The sequence below is a fragment of the Bufo bufo genome, chromosome 3 (assembly GCF_905171765.1).
Source record: "Bufo bufo chromosome 3, aBufBuf1.1, whole genome shotgun sequence".
Taxonomy (NCBI): Eukaryota; Metazoa; Chordata; class Amphibia; order Anura; family Bufonidae; genus Bufo; species Bufo bufo.
The window spans coordinates 248,411,531-248,438,241 of NC_053391.1; the positions used below are offsets into that span (position 1 = coordinate 248,411,531).

Consider the following 26,711-nt stretch of genomic DNA (forward strand, 5'->3'; position numbering starts at 1 on the left):
TCAAAGCTTACAAGTACAAAAAATTGCATCATTTCCAATACTGTAAACATAAGGTGTGTGTACATTGTTGCAAATTACAATGTGCATATGAATACAAATTTTTGTCAAAATACACAGTCATTACAAATATTTAACGACAAGTAAGGGAAAGAAGGGAGGAGAGAATGTAAAATAATACTAAAAAGATGGGACGAAATAATAAAGAGGTATGTAAACCAATAGGCTCTCCAACAGCATCTGATTAATACCCTTATACAGGTAATGTTAAAAATAATGTACCAAGGTACATATGAAATTGTCAACAAATAATGTACTAAGTTTTCCCATTAGTCATGGTTGCGTCAAGATCCCTCAGACCTAGTCCAGGACTGGTGTGGAGATATCCCGTAACCCACTCCAGGTAGGACCTACATTTACAAGTGAGTCAGTGACGTCTATTTAGGGTCACATGACAAAACCATTCAGGTACCCACTGATTCTAGAACTTCAGAATCTCTGACCGCCTGAGGCCTTTTCCAAGGAAGCCAAGTCTCCAAATATCTGAGCCTACTACCATGGATCCATCCCACCACCTCCTCCATTTCGTGATGCTGGTGCATTTTGTTGAACCACATTTTCAAATCTGGTGGGGAAGGGTCCCTCCATTTTGTTTGGATGAGCAGTTTAGCTGTAGCAATCATATGAGTAGGTAGATCTGCTTTTGATGGCCTGAAGTTGGAAGTAGGGATCCACAGCAACACAAGCTCGGGAGAGAGGGTTATACATGTTGAACAAATGGAGTTAATAGTCTTTTCGACATCTTTCCAAAACTGTTTAACTAAGGGGCAAGACCACCAAATGTGAATCATAGTGTCAGGATTCGAACCAGTGACCAGCCATGTCCCAGGCAGTAGCTCTAGCCACTAGACTACCAACCCTTCTGGACATTTTCTCCTGAACTCTTTGATCTACCTTGTTCCAGCCTTGCCTTGTTAATCTCTGTGATTCCTTGCACCTGCTACTTCCTCTTTATAAGCCCAGCCTCTTGCACCAGATCCCTGCTGGTTATTGTTCTTCTGGACTTGATCCTGCTGCATCTACTGCTGTTCCTCTGTTGCTACTGCTACCAACTTGACTGCTGCCGACCTTGGAATTGTCCCCGACTACTCTTCTGCTTGTCCCTACCAACTGAACTGCTTCCACCGTTCCCGATCCGGATTGTCTGACCACGCTCACTGCCGCCTGCCCTGACCCACCGCCTGCTAACCGATTACGCCTCTGCCTGACTTCCTGCAACTACAACCTGCCTGCGGTCCTTGCCACTGGGCTCCACCTCCAGCCAGCTGTCCTCTGACTCAGGTGAGCCTGTAGGATTGCAACAGAATACCCAGCAGCCAAAAATGGAGTCCGCGATGGCCACCCTGCGCAAACAAGTCTCCGAACTTCATGAGTTTGGCACCTCTGCCCAAAAGGAAATGGCTCAACTTCAAGGCGCAATCCAGAGCCAACAGAGGGAAATTATCGACTTACAGCGTCAACTACTGGACGTACGCGGCGCGGTCACAGACTCCCGCATGCCTCTCCCGTCAAAGTTTAACGGCGATCGGAGCCAGTTTCGGGGGTTCCTCAACCAGTGCCGTATCTACTTTCAGATGCAGCCGGGCTCCTTTTCCTCGGACAGAAAGAAGATCCTGTTCATCATTAACCTTCTAACTGACGAGGCCCTGGCATGGGCATCCCCATATGTGGAGTCCCACAGTCCCTTATTAAATAATCTAGACAACTTCACCGCAGCCATGAGCCAAGTCTTCGACGACCCTAACCGCTGCGCGACTGCCGAGGCTAGGCTGCACAGTCTACGGCAGGGAAGACGCTCTGTAGCCGAGTATACCTCCGAGTTCCGCCGCTGGGTCACGGACACCACCTGGAACCCCGCTGCTCAGAAAAGTCAAATTCGCCGCGGACTCTCCGAACTTATAAAGGATGAGCTCGCCAGGGTAGACGCCCCAGACGATCTGGATGACTTCGTCCAACTGTGCATCCGAATTGACCGGAGACTCGCGGAAAGAAGGAGAGAAAGACTCTGGTCCTTAGATAACAGGCCCGCGTACCCTTTCACTCCAATGACTCAACCGGCTCACCAACCCTCCACCGAACCGATGCAGGTCGACACACTGCGCAAGACTCTATCGGCTGCTGAAAAGGAGAGACGACTGGCCGCGGGCCTCTGCCTTTACTGGGCGAGCCAGGGCACTTCGCTATTAGGTGCCCCAATAAGACTTGCCGAACCATTGCTGTCACTGAATTACGGGAATTACAACAAGCTACAATTTCACCCTTGGCCTCTGAAACCATGGACACTACAGGTACCGGGTCCCACTTCATTGTTCCCATCCTTATCACCATTGGGGAACGACAGCTTCCCTGCTCCGCAATGCTTGACTCGGGGGCCGGCAGAAATTTCATGGACTTGACCTTCGCCCATGAGAACAACATACCACTGGTAACCAGGGCAGCCCCCATCGATCTGGAAACCGTCGATGGGACCCCGCTCTCTTCTGGGCCGGTTATGCACCAGACCGCTGATCTTCAACTTCTCGTCAAACCCGATCATCAGGAAACCATTCACTTCTCCCTGATCACCTCCCCTAAGTTTCCGGTGATCCTAGGCATCCCTTGGTTGGAAACCCACCTGGAGCTGTAAACCTTACTCTCAAGGGTGGCTACTGGTTGTACCGGGATCAGCAGTTGTACGTACCAGAATCTGCACGACTTGACGTACTTAAACTCAACCACGATTCCAAACCGGCCGGCCATCTGGGTATCAGAAGGACCCAGGAGCTCCTCTCCCGTTTCTTCTGGTGGCCAACTTACAGAAAAGATACCGAGAGGTTTGTCTCCTCATGCACGACGTGCGCCCGCAACAAGACCCCCCGCTCCTCCCCCGTGGGCTTGCTATGTCCACTCCCGGTTCCCTCCCGCCCCTGGGGTTCAATCTCCATGGACTTTATTGTGGAACTTCCTCCCTCCAAAGGCATGAACACCGTTCTGGTCGTCGTCGACCGTCTCACCAAAATGACCCACTTCATCCCCTGCAAGGGCCTACCTACCGCCAAACAGACGGCCGATCTCGTACTCCGAGAGGTTTTTAGGCTACATGGGGCCCCGGACGATGTTGTTTCGGATCGGGGAGTACAGTTCACTTCCAGGTTCTGGAGAAACTTCTGTCAAGCCCTTGGGATCAAGGTGAACCTGTCTTTTGCGTTCCACCCCCAATCCAATGGGCAGACCGAGAGAACTAATCAAACCCTCGAGCAGTATTTGCGCTGTTTCGTCACCCATCTGCAGGACGACTGGCTGGACCACCTCTCTACGGCCGAGTTCGCCTATAACAATGCGGAGCACAGTTCTACCCAATACAGCCCATTCTACGCTAACACCGGCCTACACCCAACCTTCATCCCTCACTTGCCCATTTCCACCACAGTCCCAGCTGAGGCCGAACGTCTTGCAAGTCTACAACAGGCACAGGAAAATATTCGGGACAATCTACATCGAGCCCAGAGCCGCTTCAAGCAGGCAGCGGATAAACACCGCAAACCCGCTCCGGAATTCCAGGTAGGGGACAAGGTGTGGCTTTCCACCAGAAACCTAAGCCCAAAGGTTCCCTCCCGGAAGTTGGGCCAAAAATACATGGGTCCTTTCCGGATCACGGCTCGAATCAACGAAGTCACCTTCCGACTCAACCTTCCCGACTCGACCTTCCCGACTCCATCCGAGTGCACCCGGTTTTCCACTGCTCTCTCCTGAAACCACATGTTGAGAACACTTTCCGAGGCCACCACCCCCCTCCTCCTCCTCCGGTAAGAGTACAAGACCAGGAGGAATACACTGTGGCCAAGATCCTTGACTCCAGACTCCACCGTGGAAGGCTGCAGTATCTAGTTGGGTGGAAGGGCTATTCCCCCGAGGATAACTCCTGGGAGCCGGAGGAAAATGTCCATGCCCCCAGACTGGTAAAATCTTTCCACCAAAGACATCCCGATAAACCATCATCTGCGGTGCCCGGAGGTCACCTTGGAAGGGGGGGAGTACTGTCAGGATTCGAACCAGTGACCAGCCATGTCCCAGGCAGTAGCTCTAGCCACTAGACTACCAACCCTTCTGGACATTTCCTTCTACTGAACTCTTTGATCTACCTTGTTCCAGCCTTGCCTTGTTAATCTCTGTGATTCCTTGCACCTGCTACTTCCTCTTTATAAGCCCAGCCTCTTGCACCAGATCCCTGCTGGTTATTGTTCTTCTGGACTTGATCCTGCTGCATCTACTGCTGTTCCTCTGTTGCTACTGCTACCAACTTGACTGCTGCCGACCTTGGAATTGTCCCCGACTACTCTTCTGCTTGTCCCTACCAACTGAACTGCTTCCACCGTTCCCGATCCGGATTGTCTGACCACGCTCACTGCCGCCTGCCCTGACCCACCGCCTGCTAACCGATTACGCCTCTGCCTGACTTCCTGCAACTACAACCTGCCTGCGGTCCTTGCCACTGGGCTCCACCTCCAGCCAGCTGTCCTCTGACTCAGGTGAGCCTGTAGGATTGCAACACATAGATCCTACATCTGATTGGCATCTCCAACACTGATCAGTGGGGGAAAGTCCTATGAAGCGTAAATACTCAGGGGTTTTGTAACATCTAGTAATGGTTTTATAGGAGTTCTACTGATAGCGAACACAAGAGGAGAATTCCTGTGTATGGGAGAGAACATATACAGATTCAGTGTCTGAGAGGCTCCTTCCCAGGTCTTTCTCCCACTGATGTATATAGTATGGTTTGTGTATAGTAAGATCGGTCAGTAAGTTGTTATATGTGATTGAGAGTGACTTCTTTAAAGTTGAAGGGAGAACAGCGAAGTTTTCGAGCCATGTGGGTTCCAAAAACGTGTGATCTGACTCTTTATCATATTTCTTGCACGTGTTTTTGAAATCCCAGCTTTGTATTAGGGTAGGAGGCCCTCTGCCTAATTTATCATGAGCTTCTTCTAATGATAAGAAGCGGTTGGTTTCTGTCACATCACCTATCTTGACATTCCCCCATGAGTGCCACCAACTTTTGTCACCTCCTCCCATCCTGTCAAATAGGTAAGGTAGAACATTTAGTGGAGTTATTTTTTAGACTTTCCTTCCCCTTAGTGAAGCTACTTTAGAGTTACGATAATTCACCAGCATACTCTTTGTCAGGGGGCTCATTTCCTGGCAGAGAGAGAGCGGAGCTACTGGTAGCCACATTAGAGCATGTCTATGTATACATAAGAGAGTCCTCTCTATATCAAGGAAGGGGTCTTGTATATTTTCATTCGCTAAGAGAGCCCATCTAGCCAAGTGAATGGCTCTATTGTACATAGCCATGTCAGGCAACGATATACCTCCTTTGTGCTTCCTCTGGGTAAGAAGTGAATAGGCCAACCTGGGTCTTTTGGTTTTCCACAGAAATTATGTAAAAATTCTCCTAATTTGCGTTAGAAAAGATGCAGGTATATGTATCGGGAGGGCTTGAAATAAATACAAAAGTTGGGGTAGGACAAACGTAGCCAACAAGTTTTTCTTACCAAACCAGGACATGTATGGCACCTTTAATGAGGAAACAAAACATCTGGTCTTTGCGAGTAACGGGGTGTAGTTAATTCTGAACAGCAAATTCAAATCTGCCGGGACTTTGACACCCAGAAATTTGATTGCTGTTGTTGGCCATTTAAACAGTGATGAGCATTTGAGTGAGTCCAGGACCTTATTTGGGATGTTAACCTGTAGTGCTTCCGATTTGGAGAAATTAATCTTAAAATTGGAGACTACACTATATTGATCAAATAAAGACATAACGGTGGGAAGGGCCTCTTCAGGATTAGAGATTATGATTAAAAGGTCATCTGCAAAGGCTGCAGTCCTATGATGGTATTGACCTAGAGCAGGCATCCTCAAACTGTGGCCCTCCAGCTGTTGCAAAACTACAACTCCCAGCATTCCCGAACAGCCTACAGGTATCAGCCTACAGCAGGGCATTGTGGGAGTTGTAGTTTTACAACAGCTGGAGGGCCACAGTTTGAGGATGCCTGACCTAGAGAAACACCTTGAATTTTGTCTGATTGTCTGTCTAATTTTTAGAAGGAACATCTCCAAACATAAAATAAAAAGGGTGGGTGAGAGAGGGCAGCCTTGCCTAGTCCCATTCCTGATGGGGAAGGCATCCGACAGGGCACCGTTAACCAAAACCTGAGCCATAGGACAAGAATATAATGAGAAAATGGCCGAAACAAATATAGGAGGGAAACCAAATTTCAATAAAGTGGCTCTCATGAAGTCCCAGCTTACCCTGTCGAATGCCTTCTCAGCATCTGTTCCCAGTAGCAGCAAAGGCGTGTTCGTGACACGGGCATTATGGATCAAGTGGATCAGTCTCCAAATATTGTGTTTCCCCTCTCTTCCAGGGATAAACCCTACCTGTTCAGGGTCTATGAGTCTATTCAGCATGGGGGAGATCCTGTACGGCAGCAGTTTGGACCACCATTTCAAGTCACAGTTGAGAAGGGATATAGGTCTGTATACTTCCCTTCTTTATGTAGGATAGTGATTTGCGCCCTCAAGGCCTGGGGAGCCAAAGACATCCCTCTCAGCTGCGAGTTGCAGAGATCTGTAAAGTGAGGAAGCAGAATCTTTTTAATTTTTTAAAATAAATAATAGGAAACCCATCTGGGCCCGAGCTCTTCCCTATGGGGATAGAATTAAGGACTTTCTCTACTTCTGTTATGGAGAAGGGTCTAAGAAGACGTTCATTCTCCTCTTCTGATAGCGAGGGAGCTTTAATTGAAGCTAGAAACTCTTCAATTAGGGAGACATTCATTTTTTCACCTGATTCTGAATCCACATTTGGGACTGGGAGATTATAGAGTTGTGAATAGAATGACTGGAAGGCTTTAGCTATGAGAGGGGTTGAAGTAACTCTTAGGGTAGGGCCAGACTTTATCGAAGAGACAAAGGTTTTTTCCCTTCTTTTTTTAATTGAGTAGGACATCATTTTATTCCCCTTATCCCCATGCTCATATATTCTACTTTTCAGACACAGTAGGGACCTGGCTCCCTTGATATTAAGAAGGTCCTTAACTTTACGCCTAAGCGTAACCAAGGCATCTTTGTGAGTTTCAGAATGTGTTAGTTTATGCAATTTCTCTTGTGTTTGAATCTGGGAGAGTAGAGACATCAATTCCTTTGTAGATTTCTTTTTAACATGTGAGCCCAGTGCTATCAACTCTCCCCTTATGTAGGCCTTATGGGCTTCCCATAGTATTGGGGTGGAGGTCTCTGGTGTGGCATTGGTTTTAAAATAGTTGTCCAATTTGTCTGCCAGTGTGTCCACATAAGATTGTGTCTCTAAAAGTGTGGTATTTAACCTCCACGACCATGCTCTATGTGGGAGACACTGGAGAGAAAGCGACATTGTAACAGGTGCATGATCTGAAATCACTAGGTTCCCTATCTCCACTCCTTTCACACATGTAATATATGTATCTGGCAAGAAAAGATAGTCTATCCTACTATATGAGTTATGAACGTGGGAAAAATATGTGAAGTCTGTTTCTGATGGATGAATGGTCCTCCATACATCTACCAGACGCACTTCTGTCAATGCCATCATTCATTTCCCCATTTGTTTCTTAGTGATGTTATGAGATCTTGGTGTAGTAATGTCAAGTGAAACATTAAGATCTCCCCCCACTACTAGCATACCCTCCGAGAATTCCTTAATTTTCCTAAGAGCCTTAGTCAGCCAGGGGATTTGACCCGCATTTGGAGCATACATGCTGGCTATGGTGATTTTGTGGTTAAAAATGGTGCCTTGAATGATAAGTATACGCCCTTCTGGGTCGATAAAGGATTTAACAAGTCTAAATGGGATAGAAGAGCTGATAGCAATGGATACACCTCTGGAGGCAGATGAGTGTGTTGCATGGAACCACTGTGAATACTTTGATGTGGGCAATGAGGGGATGTGACCATGACGGAAGTGGGTCTCCTGCCAAAGGACAATGTCAGCTTTCTGTTTAAGTAGCAGATTAACCGCTTTACGTTCGCCCATAGGATATAAATGTCCTATGGGTGGACGTCTATTTCTGAATGGACGTTCCAGAACGTCCTTTCAGAAATAGCAGCTGCACGCTAATCGAGCGCTGTGTATGCAGAGAAGGAAGCGCTATGCGCTTCCTGTTCCGGCCCGGCGGTCATGTGACCGCCGTGACCGGAGAGTGCAGGAGCTGTGTGAGGTCTCTCAGAGACCTCGATCAGCCCTGCTCTGAGGCTGTACAGCGCTGGATTGCTGCTGTACAGCCTCTCTAGGGGTGTATTTGTCCTGTAACTGGGGCTACTATGTCAGCCCCAGTTACAGGAGTAATCAACAGTGAAAAAAAAAAAAAAAAGTGAAGCAAATGTCCCCCAGAGGTCTTGTATGACCTTATGGGGGACGAAAAGTGTAAAATAAAAAATAAAAAAATAAAAGGTTGAAAAAAAAAAAAAAAAAAAAAAGTTTCACATGTAAAAAAAAAAAAAGTCCCCAAGTAAGGAATGAAAAAAAAAAAGTTAAAAATATATATATAAAAAAAAAGTATACATATTAGGTATTGCCGCGTCCGTAAAAACCAGCTCTATAAAAATATCACATGACCTAACCCCTCGGGTGAACACCGTAAAAAAAAAAAAAAAAAACTGTGTCAAAACAAGCAATTTTTGTCACCTTGCATCACAAAAGGTGCAACACCAAGTGATCAAAAACGCGTATGTCCCACAAAATAGTACCAATAAAACCGTCACCTCATCCCGCAAAAATGAGCCCCTACATAAGAAAATCTCTCAAAAAATAAAAAAACTATAGCTCTCAGAACATGGACACATTAAAACAATTTTTTTGTTTCAAAAATGCTATTATTGTGTAAAACTTTAATAAATGAGAAAAAGTATACATATTAGGTATCGCCACATCCGTAACAATCTGCTCTATAAAAATGTCACTTGACTGAACCCCTCGGGTGAACGCTGTAAAAATAAATAAATAGAAACTGTGCTAAAACAACCAATTTTTTGGTCACCTTGCCCCATAAAGTGTTATAATGAATGATCAAAAAATCATATGTACCCAAAAATAGTACTAATAAAACTGGCACCTTATCCCCTAGTTTCCAAAATGGGGTCACTTCTTGGGAGTTTCTACTGTAAGGGTGCATCAGGGGGCTTCAAATGGGACATGGCATCTAAAAACCATGTGGAGTTCCTTTTCTTCTGCGCCCTGCCGTGTGCCCATACAACAGTTTATGACCACATGTGGGGTGTTTCTGTAAACCGCAGAATCTGGGTAATAAAAATTGAGTTTTGTTTGGCTGTTAACCATTGATGTGTTAAAAAAAAAAAATTTATTAAAATGGAAAATCTGCCAAAAAAGTGAAATTTAAAAATTTGATCTCCATTGTCCTTTAATTCTTGTGGAACGCGTAAAGAGTTAACAAAGTTTGTAAAATCGGTTTTGAATACCTTGAGGGGTGTAGTTTCTACAATGGGGTCATTTATGGGGGTATCCAGTATGTAGGCCCCACAAAGTGACTTCAGACCTGAACTGGTCCTTAAAAAGTGGGTTTTGGCAATTTTCTTAAAAATTTGAAGAATTGCTTCTAAACTTCTAAGCCTTCTAACGTCCTAAAATAATAAAATGACATTTCCAAAATGATGCCAACATAAAGTAGACATATGGGAAATGTTAAATAATAAATATTTTATGAGGTATCACTTTCTGTTTTAAAAGAAGAGAAATTGAAATTTAGAAAATTGCGAATTTTTCGAATTTTGGGGTAAATTTGGGATTTTTTCATAAATAAAGGTGAAATATTTTGACTCAAATTTCTGACTATCATGAAGTAAAATGTGTCACGAGAAAACAATCTCTGAATGACTTGGATAAATAAAAGCGTTCCAAAGTTATTACCACATAAAGTGAGATATGTCAGTTTTGCAAAATTTGGCCTGGTCAGGAAGGGGGCAAATGGCCCAGATGGCAGGTGGTTAAAGATCTGTTGTCTCTTTTGAGGGATATTAAGACCATTCACATTATGTGACAATACGTTTAGATTAGCCATAACCTATATGTGGAAATAAGAGTTTTGAACCTTCATTAGCCTTGCACAGATAAGGAACTGGGGAAAACCACTTTTTACAGTGAACTATAATAATGAACAATAAGTTGTTAATGGTTATTGATACAATCAATAATGGAGGTGGTAGCGTTCCACCCAGACCAACCACGCAATCCCCCTCACGTGAGTAGGAAGGGCGGGCCAGGCCCAGTGCAACACCCCACCTCTGCTTGGAAGGGAGGGAAGTCTTTGACATCAAGACTAGCTGCCTTTTCATAAACAGTATGGTTTACACCGTATTGTGCAACGGGTGAAAACATATAGTAAGTTAAATAAAATAAAATATGAACCTAAGATCGTGAGAAAGCAATATCAACTGCTCTAGACTTCTTCTGTCAGAAGTGACATGAAAAAACTAAAGATGCTTCTCCACTATGCAGAGATTGGTTAGTGTTAACATAACAACATAAACATATGACCTCGGATGATAATAACGCGTATCATCTGACGACTTCCAACTTACAGGCGCCCTCAATGATGGTATACAAGGGCGAATGTAAAGAACTACTGAGGAAGATAAGTAGACATATAAAGACAGTTCTCAGCTATTTTCAGGTGATCTTCCTATTCTTTGGCGATTTTGGCTTCTTGACTACCTGCCACGTTGGAATCTCAGGCAGGTCAGGTATACCCAGGTCTTCTGGTACCGGCATCCATGACTGTACCTCAACAGGGGCAATACCCAGCTTATCCCAGGCAGCTGCTAAGTCCTGCGGTGTTCTGATGATGATCTGTTGACCCGCTTTAGAGGTTGCAAGGCCAAATGGAAATAACCATCTTACTGGCAGCTTATGAGATCTAAGAGCCTCTGTAACTGGCTTCAGTGCTCTGCGTTTTGCCAGAGTGCTAGACGCTAGGTCCTGAAAGAATTGAATACGGGCCCCGTTATAAGAAATGTTCTTGGCATCTCTTGCAGCTCCTAAAATGAAGGCAGTGTCTAGGAAGTTCAACAGGCCGCATATAATATCTCAGGGGGGCCGTTCTCAAGTGGCTTAGGCCTTAGGGCTCTGTGGGCCCTCTCAATCACTATCCGCGCGGCCTTTTCTTCCCCTATTAGTGAGGCAAATATGGCGGTTACCGCGGTTGCGATTTCTCCAGGAGGAACATCCTCTGGGGCCCCTCTTATGCGGACATTCTTCCGTCTACTCCTGTTTTCCTGGTCTTCCAGGTGGAGAAGTGTTGAGGTAAGGTATGCATTATGGTCCTGCAGGACCTTTCTCACGGCCTCCCCGTGGCTAGTTATAGCCGCTTGCGTCTCCTCCAGCGCCATGACACGACCCCCAATCTGTTTTACCTCCGTCTTTATGTCGGATATGTCCCTGTGCAGGGGCTGCAGCGCTTTGTAGAGTGTCTTCTTAAAGAAGGCCCGGGACAGAGGTAAGTCCGCAGGCTCTGTTCCTTAAGACATGGCGCAGGAGCTCTCTCCATCAGAGTCTTCTGGCAGCGCGGCGGCTCTGGCACCCTCCGGTGCCATCTTGGATCTGTGTGCCAGCGAATAACTCAGTTTTTTTAAGAAATTGATCCATCTCTGATTGCGTTTGGCACGATTTTTGAGTGCCCTGTGCTGTATCGCTCTTTTCTTTATTAGTTTTCACCATCTTAGGGGAATATACAGTACAGACCAAAAGCTTGGACACACCTTCTCATTCAAAGAGTTTTCTTTATTTTCATGACTATGAAGGCATCAAAACTATGAATTAACACATGTGGAATTATATACATAACAATCAAGTGTGAAACAACTGAAAATATGTCATATTCTAGGTTCTTCAAAGTAGCCACCTTTTGCTTTGATTACTGCTTTGCACACTCTTGGCATTCTCTTGATGAGCTTCAAGAGGTAGTCCCCTGAAATGGTTTTCACTTCACAGGTGTGTCCTGTCAGGTTTAATAAGTGGGATTTCTTGCCTTATAAATGGGGTTGGGACCATCAGTGGCGTTGAGGAGAAGTCAGGTGGATACACAGCTGATAGTCCTACTGAATAGACTGTTAGAATTTGTATTATGGCAAGAAAAAAGCAGCTAAGTAAAGAAAAACGAGTGGCCATCATTACTTTAAGAAATGAAGGTCAGTCAGTCAGCTGAAAAATTTAGAAAACTTTGAAAGTAAGGGCTATTTGACCATGAAGGAGAGTGATGGGGTGCTGCGCCAGATGACCTGGCCTCCACAGTTACCGGACCTGAACCCAATCGAGATGGTATGGGGTGAGCTGGACCGCAGAGTGAAGGCAAAAGGGCCAACAAGTGCTAAGCATCTCTGGGAACTCCTTCAAGACTGTTGGAAGACAATTTCAGGGGTCTACCTCTTGAAGCTCATCAAGAGAATGCCAAGAGGTGGCTACTTTGAAGAACCTAGAATATGACATATTTTCAGTTGTTTCACACTTGTTTGTTATGTATATAATTCCACATGTGTTAATTCATAGCTTTGATGCCTTCATAGTCATGAAAATAAAGAAAACTCTTTGAATGAGAAGGTGTGTCCAAACTTTTGGTCTGTACTGTATCACCCGCTACACCGAAGCTGCAGCAGCGTCTGTGAGGAGCTCTGAGATCAGACGTCCATCTCGGCTCGCGGCTAGCTCCGCCCTCTAGGCGATTAGAATTTTAAGCACTTTGGGGGGTAATTTATTAAGACCAACGATTTAGACACTGGTCTTAATCCCCCTGGATTGGCCGCGGATGCACTAAAGTTTTGTACTACCGTCTGTGCAACATGGTCTAAACTATTCTAGCTCCCTTGCTGTGGTAGTTTAATACCATTTTCCATGACATGAACTGTCATGGAAAATGGTGAGACGGACTGGCCAGCTCAACCTCTTCCCTGCCTCTTCCCTCTTTTTCCACCACCTCGGAAAAGTGGCATGAGCGGGGAAGTGTCGCAGATTTTGGCGCAATTTGTGTATCTAACAAAGATACACCAAAAAGACAATAAATGACCCCCTTTAAGTTTTAAGTGAAAAAAGAGGTCAAATCACATTTATATGCTCATTTACTGACCTTTTACAAATCTCCTTACCTTAACATTGTCTCCTTTCTTCACTGACAGTTCACGTTCATTTCTGGCTTCAAAGTCATAAGCAACTTTTATTTGAACTGGCTGGAAATGTCTGTAAAAGATTATTGGTCTCTTGTAACCAAGATTTCTGAGAAGGCTATTTGCTTTGACTTACAATGGTTACGTAGGCTTTGTTTAAACAGAATTCATCATCTTTCCTCCATGTCACTCAACCACCCTACTAGACATATCCATTACAGTTTACAGCACTACACTTTCTTAAGCCTCACAGGTCAGCTGCCCTGGGATAAAATTGGATTCCAATCTCTTCACTGGCTCTCTAATGCCCAGTGAATTCAGTTTAAAATACTAAAAACTACATATACTGTATGGTTGTCCACAATCTGTCTCCTCCTTACATCTCTGACCTGCCTTCCAGATACATCCCCACACAATCTTTACAGGACCGCTTTCTTTGTTCTCCTCTCGTCTGTTCCTCAAACAATTGTCTACAAGATTTCTCATTTGCATCTCCTCTACTCTGGAACTCACTACCCCGACACCTCAGACTCTTCCCCAACATCCAAACCTTTAAAAGCAACCAGAAAACTCGCCTCTTTAGGAAAGCCTACCACCTGCAATAAGCATGCTGCCACCAAAGTCAGATGAGCATCTTTTACCCTTACCTACTTTGTCTTTCCCCTTTCCCTTGTAGAGCGTAAGCTCTTGCAGGGTCCTCTCCCGACACCGTATCAATTTGTTAATAGTTTCATGCTCATTGCATATGTGCCTTATATTATGTATGTGCAACCCCCCTTGATGTACAGTGCCATGGAATAAATGGTGTCTCTTGATAATGGAAGCTGAATTGCTGTACAAAATCTGTTGTAGAATAGATCGTCAAATGATATACATATTGTATTATAATGTTGCCCATCAAGGTTCTGTCAAGGTTTTCTTAGTTTTGTTTCTGCAAAAATAGTGCTGTATTTTGCACAACTCTTGCCTTGAAGCGTAAACAATCCCCTATTGAAGCTCCTAGCTTTCCGAGTTAAGGAAACAGCATAGCTTGCTGTGCTACGCTGTTTCCGTAGCTCCAATGCACCCAAATGAGAGCTACTGAAACAATGAGTGCCAGCACGCTCCGTTGTTTTCCGGTCGGCTGGTGGCCTGGGCTGTATCTCATCTCAACCTTAGTAATGGCGAGATGATACAACTCAGAATTATACCTGCTGCCATGGCACACACAAGAGAAGGGTTAGAAGTACAGACTATATTACCTCTATGTCCTTTAAGTAATTGTTTTTGTTGTTTTTTTTTGCAGAAAACAAGGAAATGATTAGTTTTGCATACCGGTTGGTGGGTGGCGTCTTGCTGCTTTCTTGAATCTGGAAATTGAACAACAACATAAGTAACTTTAATATAACACAAAAGTAAACACATTAGCATTAACTCCTTTCCCCTACAGCATCGTACATGTACAGTGCAGTGGGAAGTGACTTGCCACCCAGCGCTGTATATGTATCGTGCGCTGATCAGGAGAGCAGAGGAGCTACGCTCACTTGATCAGTGGCAGGGTCCCGGTTGTTACTGACAGACGAGCCCCTTCTGTATCCTCCATAATCGGCGAACACACAGATGCTGGCGGATTAACTCCTTAGATGCCGCAATCAATACAGACAGGATATACAGGTGAAACTCGAAAAATTAGAATATCGTGCAAATTTATTTCAGTAATACAATTTAAAAGGAATTGCAATAAATGCAGCTTTAAATTCGAATTTTGTGAAAAGGTTCAATATTCTAGGCTCAAAGTGTCACACTCTAGTCAGCTAATTAATCCATACCCCCTGAGCAAAGGTACCTCAAAATTGTGACTTTGGGGTTTCATAAGCTGCAAGCCATAATCATCCAAATTATAACAAATAAAGGCTTGAAATAGACTCATTACATGCAAAGCGAGTTATCTCATATGTTAGTTTCACCTTTTAAGTTGCAATACTGAAATAAATTAACTTTGCACGATATTCAAATTTTTCGAGTTTCACCTGTATAATGGGTTTTTAGAGAGAGGGAGCTCCCTCTCTGACCCCATTGGTTCCCCGCACTGTGATGGTGGGGTTCTGATGGCTGCTTAGGCAGCCCCAGGCTTAACACAGGCCTCGGTGCCTGCCAGCTACAGAAGCCCAGGAGGCCCAGCCCCCAGGCTGTGTCTCATAACCGAACATTCAGTGTAAAACTGAAATGCCGTATAGTATGTGGAAAATTTACTACACATTCATTTTTGCAAAACACACGTGGGAACAAAATGCTCACTTGACCGCTTAATACTTTGATTGTTAGAGTTTCCAAAATGTTAAAAAGTTTTTAAAATCTGTGTTAGAAACTATATCCCTCGAATTATTCAAAATTAAGTCATTTATGGGTGGTTTCTATTAACGCTTTCACTACCAGCGCCATACATGTGTAAATATGACGCCCGTTCACGTGTGCAGTGGGCGTCATGGCCGGCGGGTCTCTGCTGTTTCAAATAGCAGAGGCCCGTGGCTAATGACTGCAACCAGCAATAATGCCAATCACAGTCATTACAGCCTTTAGATCCCCGTGTGGCGAATAGGGGTACCGGCAATTCACTCTAATAGGCTGGGTCTCTGAAAAAATGAAAACGCAAAAACGAAACAACCTCCAGTATCCAAAGGGTTAAATAAATCATCAAAATCACTTCATAACTAAATTGGTGATTAAAAATGTCTATTTTGGAAATTTTCTTGAAAAATTGCTTCTAAAAATTTAAGCCTTCTAACATACTAAAAACAATAAAATTACATTTACAAAATGATGTCAACATACAGTAAACATATGTTAATTAATAACCAATTTATGAAGTATTACTATTCGTCTTAAAAGCAGAGAAATTCAAGTTTAGAACATTGTGAATTTTTCCAAATTTTAGATTTTTTTTTACCACTGTCATGAAGTAAATTGTGTCACTAGAAAACTGTCTCAGAATGTCTTGGATAATAAAAAGTGGTCCAAAGTTATTACCACAAAGGGACATGTCAGATTTGCAAAAAATGACCTAGGCAAGAAGGTGAAAACAGGCCTGGGCTAGAAGGGGTTAAACATGATCAAACAGGAGAGACATAGTCCTGGACAAACAGGCAATGTAAACAGTGGCAGATGGATCACCACTGGACCAAGTGCACCAGTTTGACCTGGGGCCAAACTCTAAGGGCATTGTCTAAGTCAACCCTCGATCTTCACAGTACCCCTTATGGTGGGGATAGACTTTCCCGAGGGTTCACCTGGTTGCTACCTCCTGGGATGGTCGCATTGCACTTGGCTGAAACCTGAAAGATAATCGACGTTGGTGCAACACCAGCGGGCCAAGCATAAAAATAAAACAGGAACCCAAACAATCAGAAACATAGAACACAGTTCAGACATAAAACCATGCTGAAACACAGATGGATAAAGACAGAAGTCTGGACCCCGTGCAGAGCAGATGCATGGCGATCACAGACAGAGCTTCTCAGACATGAGACAGGCAGATGCCTGGACCCCACGAAAAATTGATGCATGGCAATCATAGACAGAGCTGCTCAGACATGAGAAAGGCAGATGCGAAGCCAAATGTGGAACAGATGCTTGGACCCCACACAGAACAGATGCATGGCTGTCACAGACAGAGCTGCTCGGGCATGATGTTCCCAGTCAGACAAGGCCAAAGACATAGAGACATGGTGACCTCAATGAATTACCAGGCAACCACCCAGGTCAGGAGCATACACCCTGTACACAGCCAAGCTGGAGACAGACCCCTCAAGCACATGACAGGTCTATATATCAGGTTAACAAGGGCACCTAACCACCTTGTAATCAAGAACACACACCAGAGAAACATTAATCCTTGAACACAGAGCATAGCTAACACAGGAGACAATTCATACTAGGCACAGAACACCATAGCCAGCAAGCACCACAAGCAACCAGCATTATGCAGCCAGGCGACACAGAGAACTGTCCTGTGATACAAACACAGGGAATATTCATATACACAGGCCCACGTTCAGACACAGAAGACCGTAGCCAGCACGCAGCACCCAAGTAACCAGCATACATGGGAAACAGCCTGCAGCCAGTATGCAAGATTGCCTGTGACAATTCCAGTTATTACCACATAAAGTGACACATGTCAGCTTTGCAAAAATAGGCCTAGGTAGGAAGGTGAAACTGGATGGGTCTTGAAGGACTTACGTTGTTTTTATTTATTTATTTATTATTTTACTGGTGTTGACATTGGGCAGCACAGTAGGTACTGTAATTGTTAAAGGGGTTGTCCGGGTTCAGATCTGAACCCGGACATATCCCTATTTTCTCCCAGGCAGCCCCCCTAACTTGAGCATCGGAGCAGTTCATGTTCTGATGCTCTCCTTTGCCCTGCGCTAAATTGCGCAGGGCAAAGGCATTTTCTGGAGTTCCGGTGATGAACCGGGCTCTCCATAGGGCTGCCAGGCGGAGGCTTCTGCCGAGCAGTGAGCCCAGTGACTTCATCGGCACTGATGGGCGGGATTTAGTGCTGCCCTAGCCTGTAAAACTGCGAGGGCAGTGCTAAAGCCCGCCCATCAGAGCCGGTGACGTCATTGAATACACTGCTGGGCGGAAGCCTACGCCCAGCAGTGTGTTATTGTAAACAAAAGAGCCCTTGCCCTGCGCGATCAAGGGGGCTGCCTTGGTGAAATTATGGGTATGTCCGGGTTCAGAGCTAAACCCCTTTAAGCACTTGGTAGCAAATACAGTATTAGGGATCATGCGCACAATTTTTTTTTTTTTCCATGTCCGTTCACCATTCCGTGAACCATGCACTTCAACATGCCCTATTCTTGGCCATTTTGCGGACAAGGATAGGCATTGTTACAATGGATCCGCAAAAAAAAGGATACAATACGGACGTCATCCGTATCTTTTTATGGATCTGTTTTTTGCAGACCACAAAATACATACGGTCCTGTCCATGAGCCCTTAATGGTAGAAAAAGTACTGTATTGTTAAAGATGTCAAGAAGATGGGGTGACTATAGAGCAGCGGTTCTCAACCTAGGGGTCGCGACCCCTTTGGGGGTCGATTGGCCCTTTCCGGGGGTCGCCTGAGGCTTCCTATTGTGGGTCGCCCGCACAACTGCAGCGGCCCCTTATCCTCGCGCACAGGAAGTGATGTCCTATCACTGCCTGTGCTTGAAGGAGCCTGACGTCTGGACGGGTAAGTCGGGGCGCCTGTCTGCTGAGGTCCGAGTTTTTTCGTTAATGACACCGTCGCTGAGCACCACTGCCACAAATGATTTAATTGAGCCTGGCTGAGCCTGGCTAATTTTATTTGGCTGAGCAAGGCTTAATTTATTTGGGGGGACATGAAGCACCGCTGATTTATTTATTTGGGGGACCCTGAGCACTTCTGATTTATTTATTTGGGGGACCCTGAGCACCATTGATTTATTTATTTGGGGGAAACCTGATGCACCACTGATTTATTTATTTGGGGGTACCCTGAGCACCGCTGATTTATTTATTTGGGGGAGACCTGAAACCCCGCTGATTTATTTATTTGGGGGACCCTGAGCACTTCTGATTTATTTATTTGGGGGACCCTGAGCACTATTAATTTATTTATTTGGGGGAAACCTGATGCACCACTGATTTATTTATTTGGGGGTACCCTGAGCACCGCTGATTTATTTATTTGGGGGAGACCTGAAACCCGCTGATTTATTTATTTGGGGGACCCTGAGCACTTCTGATTTATTTATTTGGGGGACCCTGAGCACCACTGATTTATTTATTTGGGGGTACCCTGAGCACCGCTGATTTATTTATTTGGGGAGACCTGAAGCCCCGCTGATTTATTTATTTGGGGGACCCTGAGCACCACTGATTTATTTATTTGGGGGTACCCTGAGCATCGCTGATTTATTTATTTGGGGGAGACCTGAAGCCCCGCTGATTTATTTATTTGGGGGAGACCTGAAGCCCTGCTGATTTATTTATTTGGGGGGGACTTGAAGCACCACTGATTTATTTATTTGAGGGGTACCCTGAGTACCCTGATTTATTTGTATTTTTTTTTTGGGGGGGGGGGGGTACTGTGCGCACCACTGATTTATTTTTTAGGGGGTATTTGTTGTTTATTATTTATTTTAAAGTTATTTATTTGGTTTACAAATATTTTGTATTTATGCTAAAGTTCTGTGGTCATGAATGAATACTTGTGTATTTGAATTAACATTTGGTGTATTGGTGTCTGTGCGTGTTTTTGGTGGGTCATCATAACAGTAGCAAAATTAGTTATGACGTAGCAAGGAAAAAAATGTAATGGTTGGGGGTCACCACAACATGAGGAACTGTATTAAGGGGTCACAGCTTTAGAAAGGTTGAGAACCACTGCTATAGAGGGTGGAGATGTTCCTTAGAAGTGAGTGATAAAATTTCTAGGCAGCAAGCTCTCCGCCATTGGGAGTTGTTGTAAAGTTCTGGGACATACACAGTGGAAAATGAAACAAAGAATGATTGTACTCTACTGCTGACTATATAACACACTGTAAACCAGCTGTATAGAACTGGTATTTGACAATTATTGTAACTGTGTGGTGATGTTATTGCCTTTATATAGTGCTAGGACACACACATCTGTGATTGTCCCTGACTACTGAGGTGCTCCTGTGTTTCTCAAATTGTGTGTACTTATTTAAGGCCAACAATAGATAAATTTGTGCACTTCTGGATCCACTCCTACTTCATACTTGGCAAAAATATATTAGATTCTATAATGAACTTAAACTCTGGTCACCTTCGACCTAGTGGGGTGCCGTCACATGCAGCAGATATTACAGAGATTTCTGCAACTGAAACTCAGTTCCACTCATCTAAATGGGGCTTACAGAAATCCATGTGCTTCCTACCAAATAAAATCCAGTCACATGAACAAAACAGATTTTCAGTTGCAAATCAAAATCTGTCACGTGTGAAGGCAGCCGTGGGTCTGGTTGTTTCAGCAAAAGCTATTTGTAATACTGTAGGTGCATTACATCAAGAATACAGCTATGCATTTTTCGTAGACATACATTAGCAGTCAATTTGCTCCATTGCTTTGGTGTGTTTTGGGCTTGATAAAGGCTATACGTCGAAACGTCGCTATGTTTGCTGCCTATTTAATAAACACAACAGAGTATTCAAACGAATGAGTGCTGCGGATTTCTATACTAACTGCTTTGGTGTGACACAACCACATTTCCATCAAGTCAGTTTCTCAGACTGTTTCCCTGCTAAAGCAGCCTTGGCCAGTTCCAGGGGCGTAGCTAAATGCTCATGGGCCCTGGTACAAGAGTTCAGCTTGGGCCCCCCTTCCCTCAGTGCTTTGTGGCCAGGGAAGCACATCCCTTTTGTGCTGCCTGAGGCAAAAATTGAAATTGCATCCCCTCCATGCCAAATTCTTGACCTAACCCCTTCCCTCAAGCCAGAGGTGTAACTTGACCAGCATGCACTTTCTATAATACTGGTGTCTTCTTATGTGGCACAAGGGTCTTTGGGCCCCCTTAAGCTCCTGGGCCCGGTAGCGACTGCTACCTCTGCACCCCCTATAGCTACGCCCCTGGCCAGTTCTACAGGATTGGGAACAAAAAATAAATAAAAAAATGCTAAAATACTTCCTAAACAAGCTACAAAGGTTGAGAAATACCATGATTTTGTTTTTCGGATTGCCGTGCTACTCCATGCCCTTATTTCAGACTTGTCTCACGGATGCGCTTGTATGCTGCCTGTCCAGACCTTTGTTCGTCTCCTGACTATGCATATTGCTTGAACCCTCACTGCTTCTCTTCAGTGACTATGACCCCAACCATATTGGGACTATCTCAAAAGGTAGCAGCCTGGTGGGTTCTCCGCACCGAAGTCCAGATCCCTGTATAGGGGTTAAAGGATGAATACCAGAGGACTGCCAGTATAACTCCCTTAGAGTTAGCCCTACGTCAAACTGGTTGGTTGGTACAGTGGGTGCACACCCACTGCCCATAACATTGGCTTTTTCACTCAATGAAAAAAGGCCATTGAAATCACTTTTCTTTCCATACTGTGTACGGTTGGCAGTTGGCAGTTTTTCAGTTTACAAAACCAGAATTTCATAGTTGTTTTCCTTAAGTTTTTCTCCCTACAAAGATGGAAAAATGGCACAAAAATCACCTAAAGCTACAACATGCTGTGTTTTGAAAAAAAATAAATGCCACCAGCTGACATCTGTAGCTGCTGTTTTTAAAAAAAAAAACACACCAAAAACTGCATGTGCAAAATAAAAATGCCACTTAAACCACAGAAGTATAGAAAAGTCACAAAAAAACTATGTGTGTTTTCAGCCTAACCTAAAGAAAAAGGATAGTCCGGCACAAAAACATTCACTTTAATAGAAACATCCATCAATATTTTTTTTTTACAATACAGAAAAGAGACCCATTTCAGATTAAAGCCTCTATTATCTATTAATACCGCATTTTTGTGAAAGTTTCAAATGGATTTTAAACAATTGTGTTCATTACAATGGTAATGCCATTCTGGCAACAGAGGGTAAAATAATTTATCTCAGTAGACAAGTCACAGACAAGGGCTACTCAGGATTAGAGATGAGCGAATCGAATCCCACGAAGTGGAATTCGATTCACCTAGAAGCCGAATTTCCTCGTGCTTTGTGTCAGCGAATTGATTAATCCTGAAATTCAAACTTACCACCTCCATTTGCGCGCGAAGGGCCGCCAGCCTCCATCTTGCTTGAAGATCTTGGCCGAAATCCGGTGCGGCGCGAGATTACATCATCAAGCCGGACGACGTAATGACGTCATACGTCACCACGCTGGCTGGCGTGATGACGTAATCTCGCGCCGCACGTGATTTTGGACAAGATCTTTAAGCAAGATGGCGGAGGACAGCCCGTCGTGCACAAATGGATGCTGTAAGTTTGATGTAATTTTTTTTTTATGTTAATTTCACACTGTACACTCATGTATGAACGCGGCATCTGAGAGGTACAATGACGGGGGTGGCGCTATTGCAGCTCCCTGTCATTGCACCCACTACTTACAAAAAAATGCGCTTCGTGGCGAAGTAATTCGTCACAAAGCAAATTTTTTGGTGAAATTTGGCGAATCAGCCAAATTAAATTTTCAAGAAATTTGCTCATCTCTACTCATGATCTTCTGCATACATGTATTTTTAATATGTTAATTTTCAGGTGTCCAGACAGAGGTGTAGCTAGGCTTTTCAGCACCAGGGCAAGGATTTATCTATGTCTCCCTTGTACTCCCCTCACGGTAGTTATGTCCTCCTTGTGGCACCCTCACAGTAATTTTCTCCTTGTAACCCCTCACATTAGTTATGTCTTCATTGTGCCCCCCCTCACTGTAGCTATGTCCTCCTTGTGCCCCCTCACTGTAGTTATGTCCTTCTTGTGCCACCCTCACTGTAGTTATGTCCTCCTTGTGCCATCCTCACTGTAGTTATGTCCTCCTTGTGCCACCCTCACTGTAGTTATGTCCTCCTTGTGCCCCCTCACTGTAGTTATGTCCTCCTTGTGCCATCCTCACTGTAGTTATGTCCTCCTTGTGCCACCCTCACTGTAGTTATGTCCTTCTTATGGCTCTCTCGCGGCACTAATGCCCACCTTTGGCCAATATTGCCCCCTACAGCTCCAGCTAAAGAAACACAGAAATATTCCCTGATTATCAGGCACACACAGCAGCAGCATGACGCAGTCACACACACATCGCGCTGCTGGCTGTGAAGGAGGCTGATTCCTGGGCTTTTACCGCTCCTCCCACACAGACAGCAGGGTGATGTGTGGCCTGCTGGGGAGCGCCAGAACTCAGCAGAAAGGTGTAGCCATCCACTCCCTTATTCACGATGTAAATCATTGAACTGCCCGGGTGCGCCCCCAAGCCTCTGTGCCTGGGGCTCATGCCCCGGCTGCTCCCCCCTTGCTACGCCGCTGTGTCCACATACTCTTAGCTATGAAGTACTTGTAGCGCCTACATTTAACCTGAAATCTGCAAGGGACTGTGACACTAATAAATGTTATTTTAATACAATTCAGCATGAAAAACTAGTTACTTCATTCATTTATTTCCTGATATAAAAATGCTCCAATTGTGAAATATTCTCTTTACTTCAGTATAATGGTGCCCTCTGTTGTTTAATCTGTATACTGATGTGCACGTACACCTAATGAGGTGGTCGCACATGCTCAATTCCATCCTTCAACTGTCCCAGCTGCATCTACTGTTAGAAGAATTGACAGTTACAGGGAAAAAGCTGCAGCAAAAATGAAATGTCCCTATGAGACACACATAGGACATGCTCCCTGATCAGTGATAGGGAAACAACTGCAGCAGAAAGGAAACTCCCCTTGAGCTGCCATCTAGAAGAAAATCAAGCAGAACAGTTGGAGCAAAGAATGAGGAGATCTTTTGATCCACGTGAGGTACAGGGCTGGTTCTAGATTTGTTAGAAAGAGATTGTCATGTACTATATGATGTCTGATTCTCATTTTTTTAAATCAATCATGGTCTCACCCTTATAAAAGTAATTGTATACTGTATACTTAAAGGGAACCTGTCACCAGTTTTATGGTGTCCTAACTAAGGGCAACATAAATAAGTGATTGATTCTCTTAGCAAAATGCTGGGTCACTTTCTTTAATTGACCCAGTCAATCTGCCAACATCTTGTATTGAAAAGCTCCAGCTGATAATGATGAGTCCTGAATATTCATGAGCTCCTGACTCTCCCCGCCCACCTGCTGCTGAATGACAGTTTGTTTCCATATGAACCAGCAGCAGGTGGGCAGGGGAGTGGCTATAGCTCTTAATTAAATATACGCTGGACTCAATGACATCACGCTGGACTCAAATCAGCTCATTAGCATGTGGCATCTTTGTGTGTATATTATGAGGTAACCATCTGTCACACCAGTAAGTGAATACATCTAAGGTACTTTTTAGTAGTTAATGATTGTATATAATTAGTTAGATTATAATCAAATATCCACATGACAGGTTCCCTTTAATGTTCATCAAGTAATGTTTACAAATCAGCATACCTCTGGCTGGCCATTACTGGGTATGGTTGCTGGAGGAATCCACCCATCATAGAAAGTTGGTATATATGGAGGAACATTCTTCCCATTAGGCCAGTCTTCTCTATAATGTAAACATATAGTAATGAGACATTATAAAGGCCATATCTTGTTTACTTATTGTATTTCTTGTCAAAGTCAACTGCTTTGCTTCTAGTCCATTAATATAACACTATAGTTAAAAGGGTATACGAACATCCCCTGTTATTTTTATTTATTTATTTTTTACAAAATCAGCATTTTTATCACAAATAAGGCCTTGTGGCAGTATATTGGTCAGTATTTTGCCTCAGTATTTGTAAGCCAAAACTAGTAGTGTGCCCCAAATACAAAAGAGGTGTAAATGTTTCCATTTCAAAGTATTGGTCATGCGAATCAATAATCATATGAATGAGGCCTTAAACATATTCCATGTCTTTACAATGTATGCTTACCCCAATTTCTGCTCTTCCTCCTTGTTGGCCAGCTTATCAGTATTAGTGGGTGGTATTAAGCCCTTCCACTAGGCTACCAGCAAGAGATGCTGCACTAAACACGGCAGCACTGCTTTCCTCTACTCTTACATAGCAGCAAATTGAGTTTCAGCAAATATGGACATCCCACCAACAAACCTCATCCCAAAGTGGGTACACAGCATTGTACAAAGCCTGTAAAGTGAATAGTGGTCATTTACCAACAGTTTTACTCCTCTTTTTGGTGTAAAATTGTGCCACTGCCCTGTTTTTGAAACTCTTAAATCAAATATTGTTGCATGGCTGTTTTTGCACCGCTTTTGAAACAAAGGAGTGACCGGGACTGGGTTGAGAAATTTACTAATGTTACGCCAGGAAAAATATGTAAAACTTGATGAAAACCGATGCCAGCCAGGGACTGGCTTAGATCTTCTGGCAGCTATAAAGACTACCAAAGATCAGCTTAATTTATGATAAGGCACACGTCCCATCATAAATTAGCAGAAAAACTAGTGTAAAAGGTACTAAAAAGACCTCCAAAAAATGACGTTCTTAGTAAATGACCCCCAGTGAGTTACAATACTGCAATGAAAATTGACCAGTAGTGCAGATTTTGAATTTGCGTAGGTCAATTTACGCTTTGGATTTCCGGATATCACCCTTTGTAATGCAAAGAGTGAAATCTGTGTGAATTTAACAGCATTTCTGGGACCAAATCTGCAACAAAAACGCACCATTTGATGTGTTTCTTTTTTTACTGCATATTTTCAGTAAAAGCACTGCAGATTCTCTACTGCAGAAGATCTGCAGCATTTCAGTCATGTGTGGACATACCCTTAGGATGGTTTGACATGTGCCTTTTTTGTGGCATGTTTTCATGCAGTTTTTGAGCAGTAAACAGAAGTTTATTCAAAAGGGATGGGAACTATAAGGCCCCTTTCACACGAGCGAGTTTTCCGTGTGGGTGCAGTGCGTGACATAAACGCATAGCACCCGCACTGAATCCTGACCCATTCATTTCAATGTTTTCATTTTTTTTTCACCATCAGTTCTGCGTTGAAAGACGCAGCATGTTCTATATTCTGCCTTTTTCATGGAGCCCTGGCCCCATAAAAGAGAATGGGGCTTCAGTGAAAAACGCATTGCATCCGCAAGCAAGTGCAGATGCGATGCGTTTTTCATTGATGGTTGCTAAGAGATGTTGTTTGTAAACCTTCAGTTTTTTATCACGAGCGTCAATGCATCAAAACGCATTGCACCCGTGTGGAAACAACTGAACACAATCGCAGACAAAACTGACTGAACTTGCTTGCAAAATGGTGCGAGTTTCACTGAACGCACCCTGAACACATCCGGAGCCAATCCGTCATGCTCGTGTGAAAGAGGCCTAAGGGAAGGACTTCTCCTTCTTGTTTGATCCACCTATGATCCTATTGGATCCACTGCATCAAAACATTTTTTTTTTTTTAGAACAGCCATGTGTGAAACATGGCTCTGCAACTCTGTGTAGCCACTTGTTCTTAAGGAATTCAGTAATGGAATCTAGAATATTTTGTCTATCCAGTAGATAGGTGATGACTGCTTCAGGCTGGTATACCCCTTTAAGATAAAAATAAGCATCTATTTTTCCAGGTTTAGGTAAGGAGTCGCCCCATAAAAAATATTCAAAATTTTTCAAACCAGCACCTGGATCTGAATACTTTTGTAATTGAAAGTAATTAAAGGGATTCTCCGGGAATTAAGAAAATGAAAATACTTAAATATTACTTTCTAATAAATATATTCCCAAATACCTTTCATTATTTATAATGGCTCATGTTGTCTAGGAAGCAATGAGTAGGAGAAACAAAATGGCTGCTGTCCTATTAGTGCACACAGAACCTGTCCT

At 43.9% G+C, this 26,711-nt stretch overlaps 1 protein-coding gene across 3 annotated transcripts in view; it reads right to left on the minus strand.

Annotated features, from left to right (window-relative positions):
* Positions 1 to 26,711, minus strand: part of EPS8L3 (EPS8 like 3) — a 193,622-nt gene that overhangs the window by 30,618 nt on the left and 136,293 nt on the right. For all 3 annotated transcript variants that reach the window (XM_040424086.1, XM_040424084.1, XM_040424085.1), the window contains exons 14-16: positions 24,336 to 24,435; positions 14,560 to 14,594; positions 13,228 to 13,318 (exon numbers count right to left, since the gene is read on the minus strand). In XM_040424086.1, the coding sequence (XP_040280020.1) occupies positions 13,228 to 13,318; positions 14,560 to 14,594; positions 24,336 to 24,435 (226 nt within the window). The remainder of the gene's footprint in view (positions 1 to 13,227; positions 13,319 to 14,559; positions 14,595 to 24,335; positions 24,436 to 26,711) is intronic.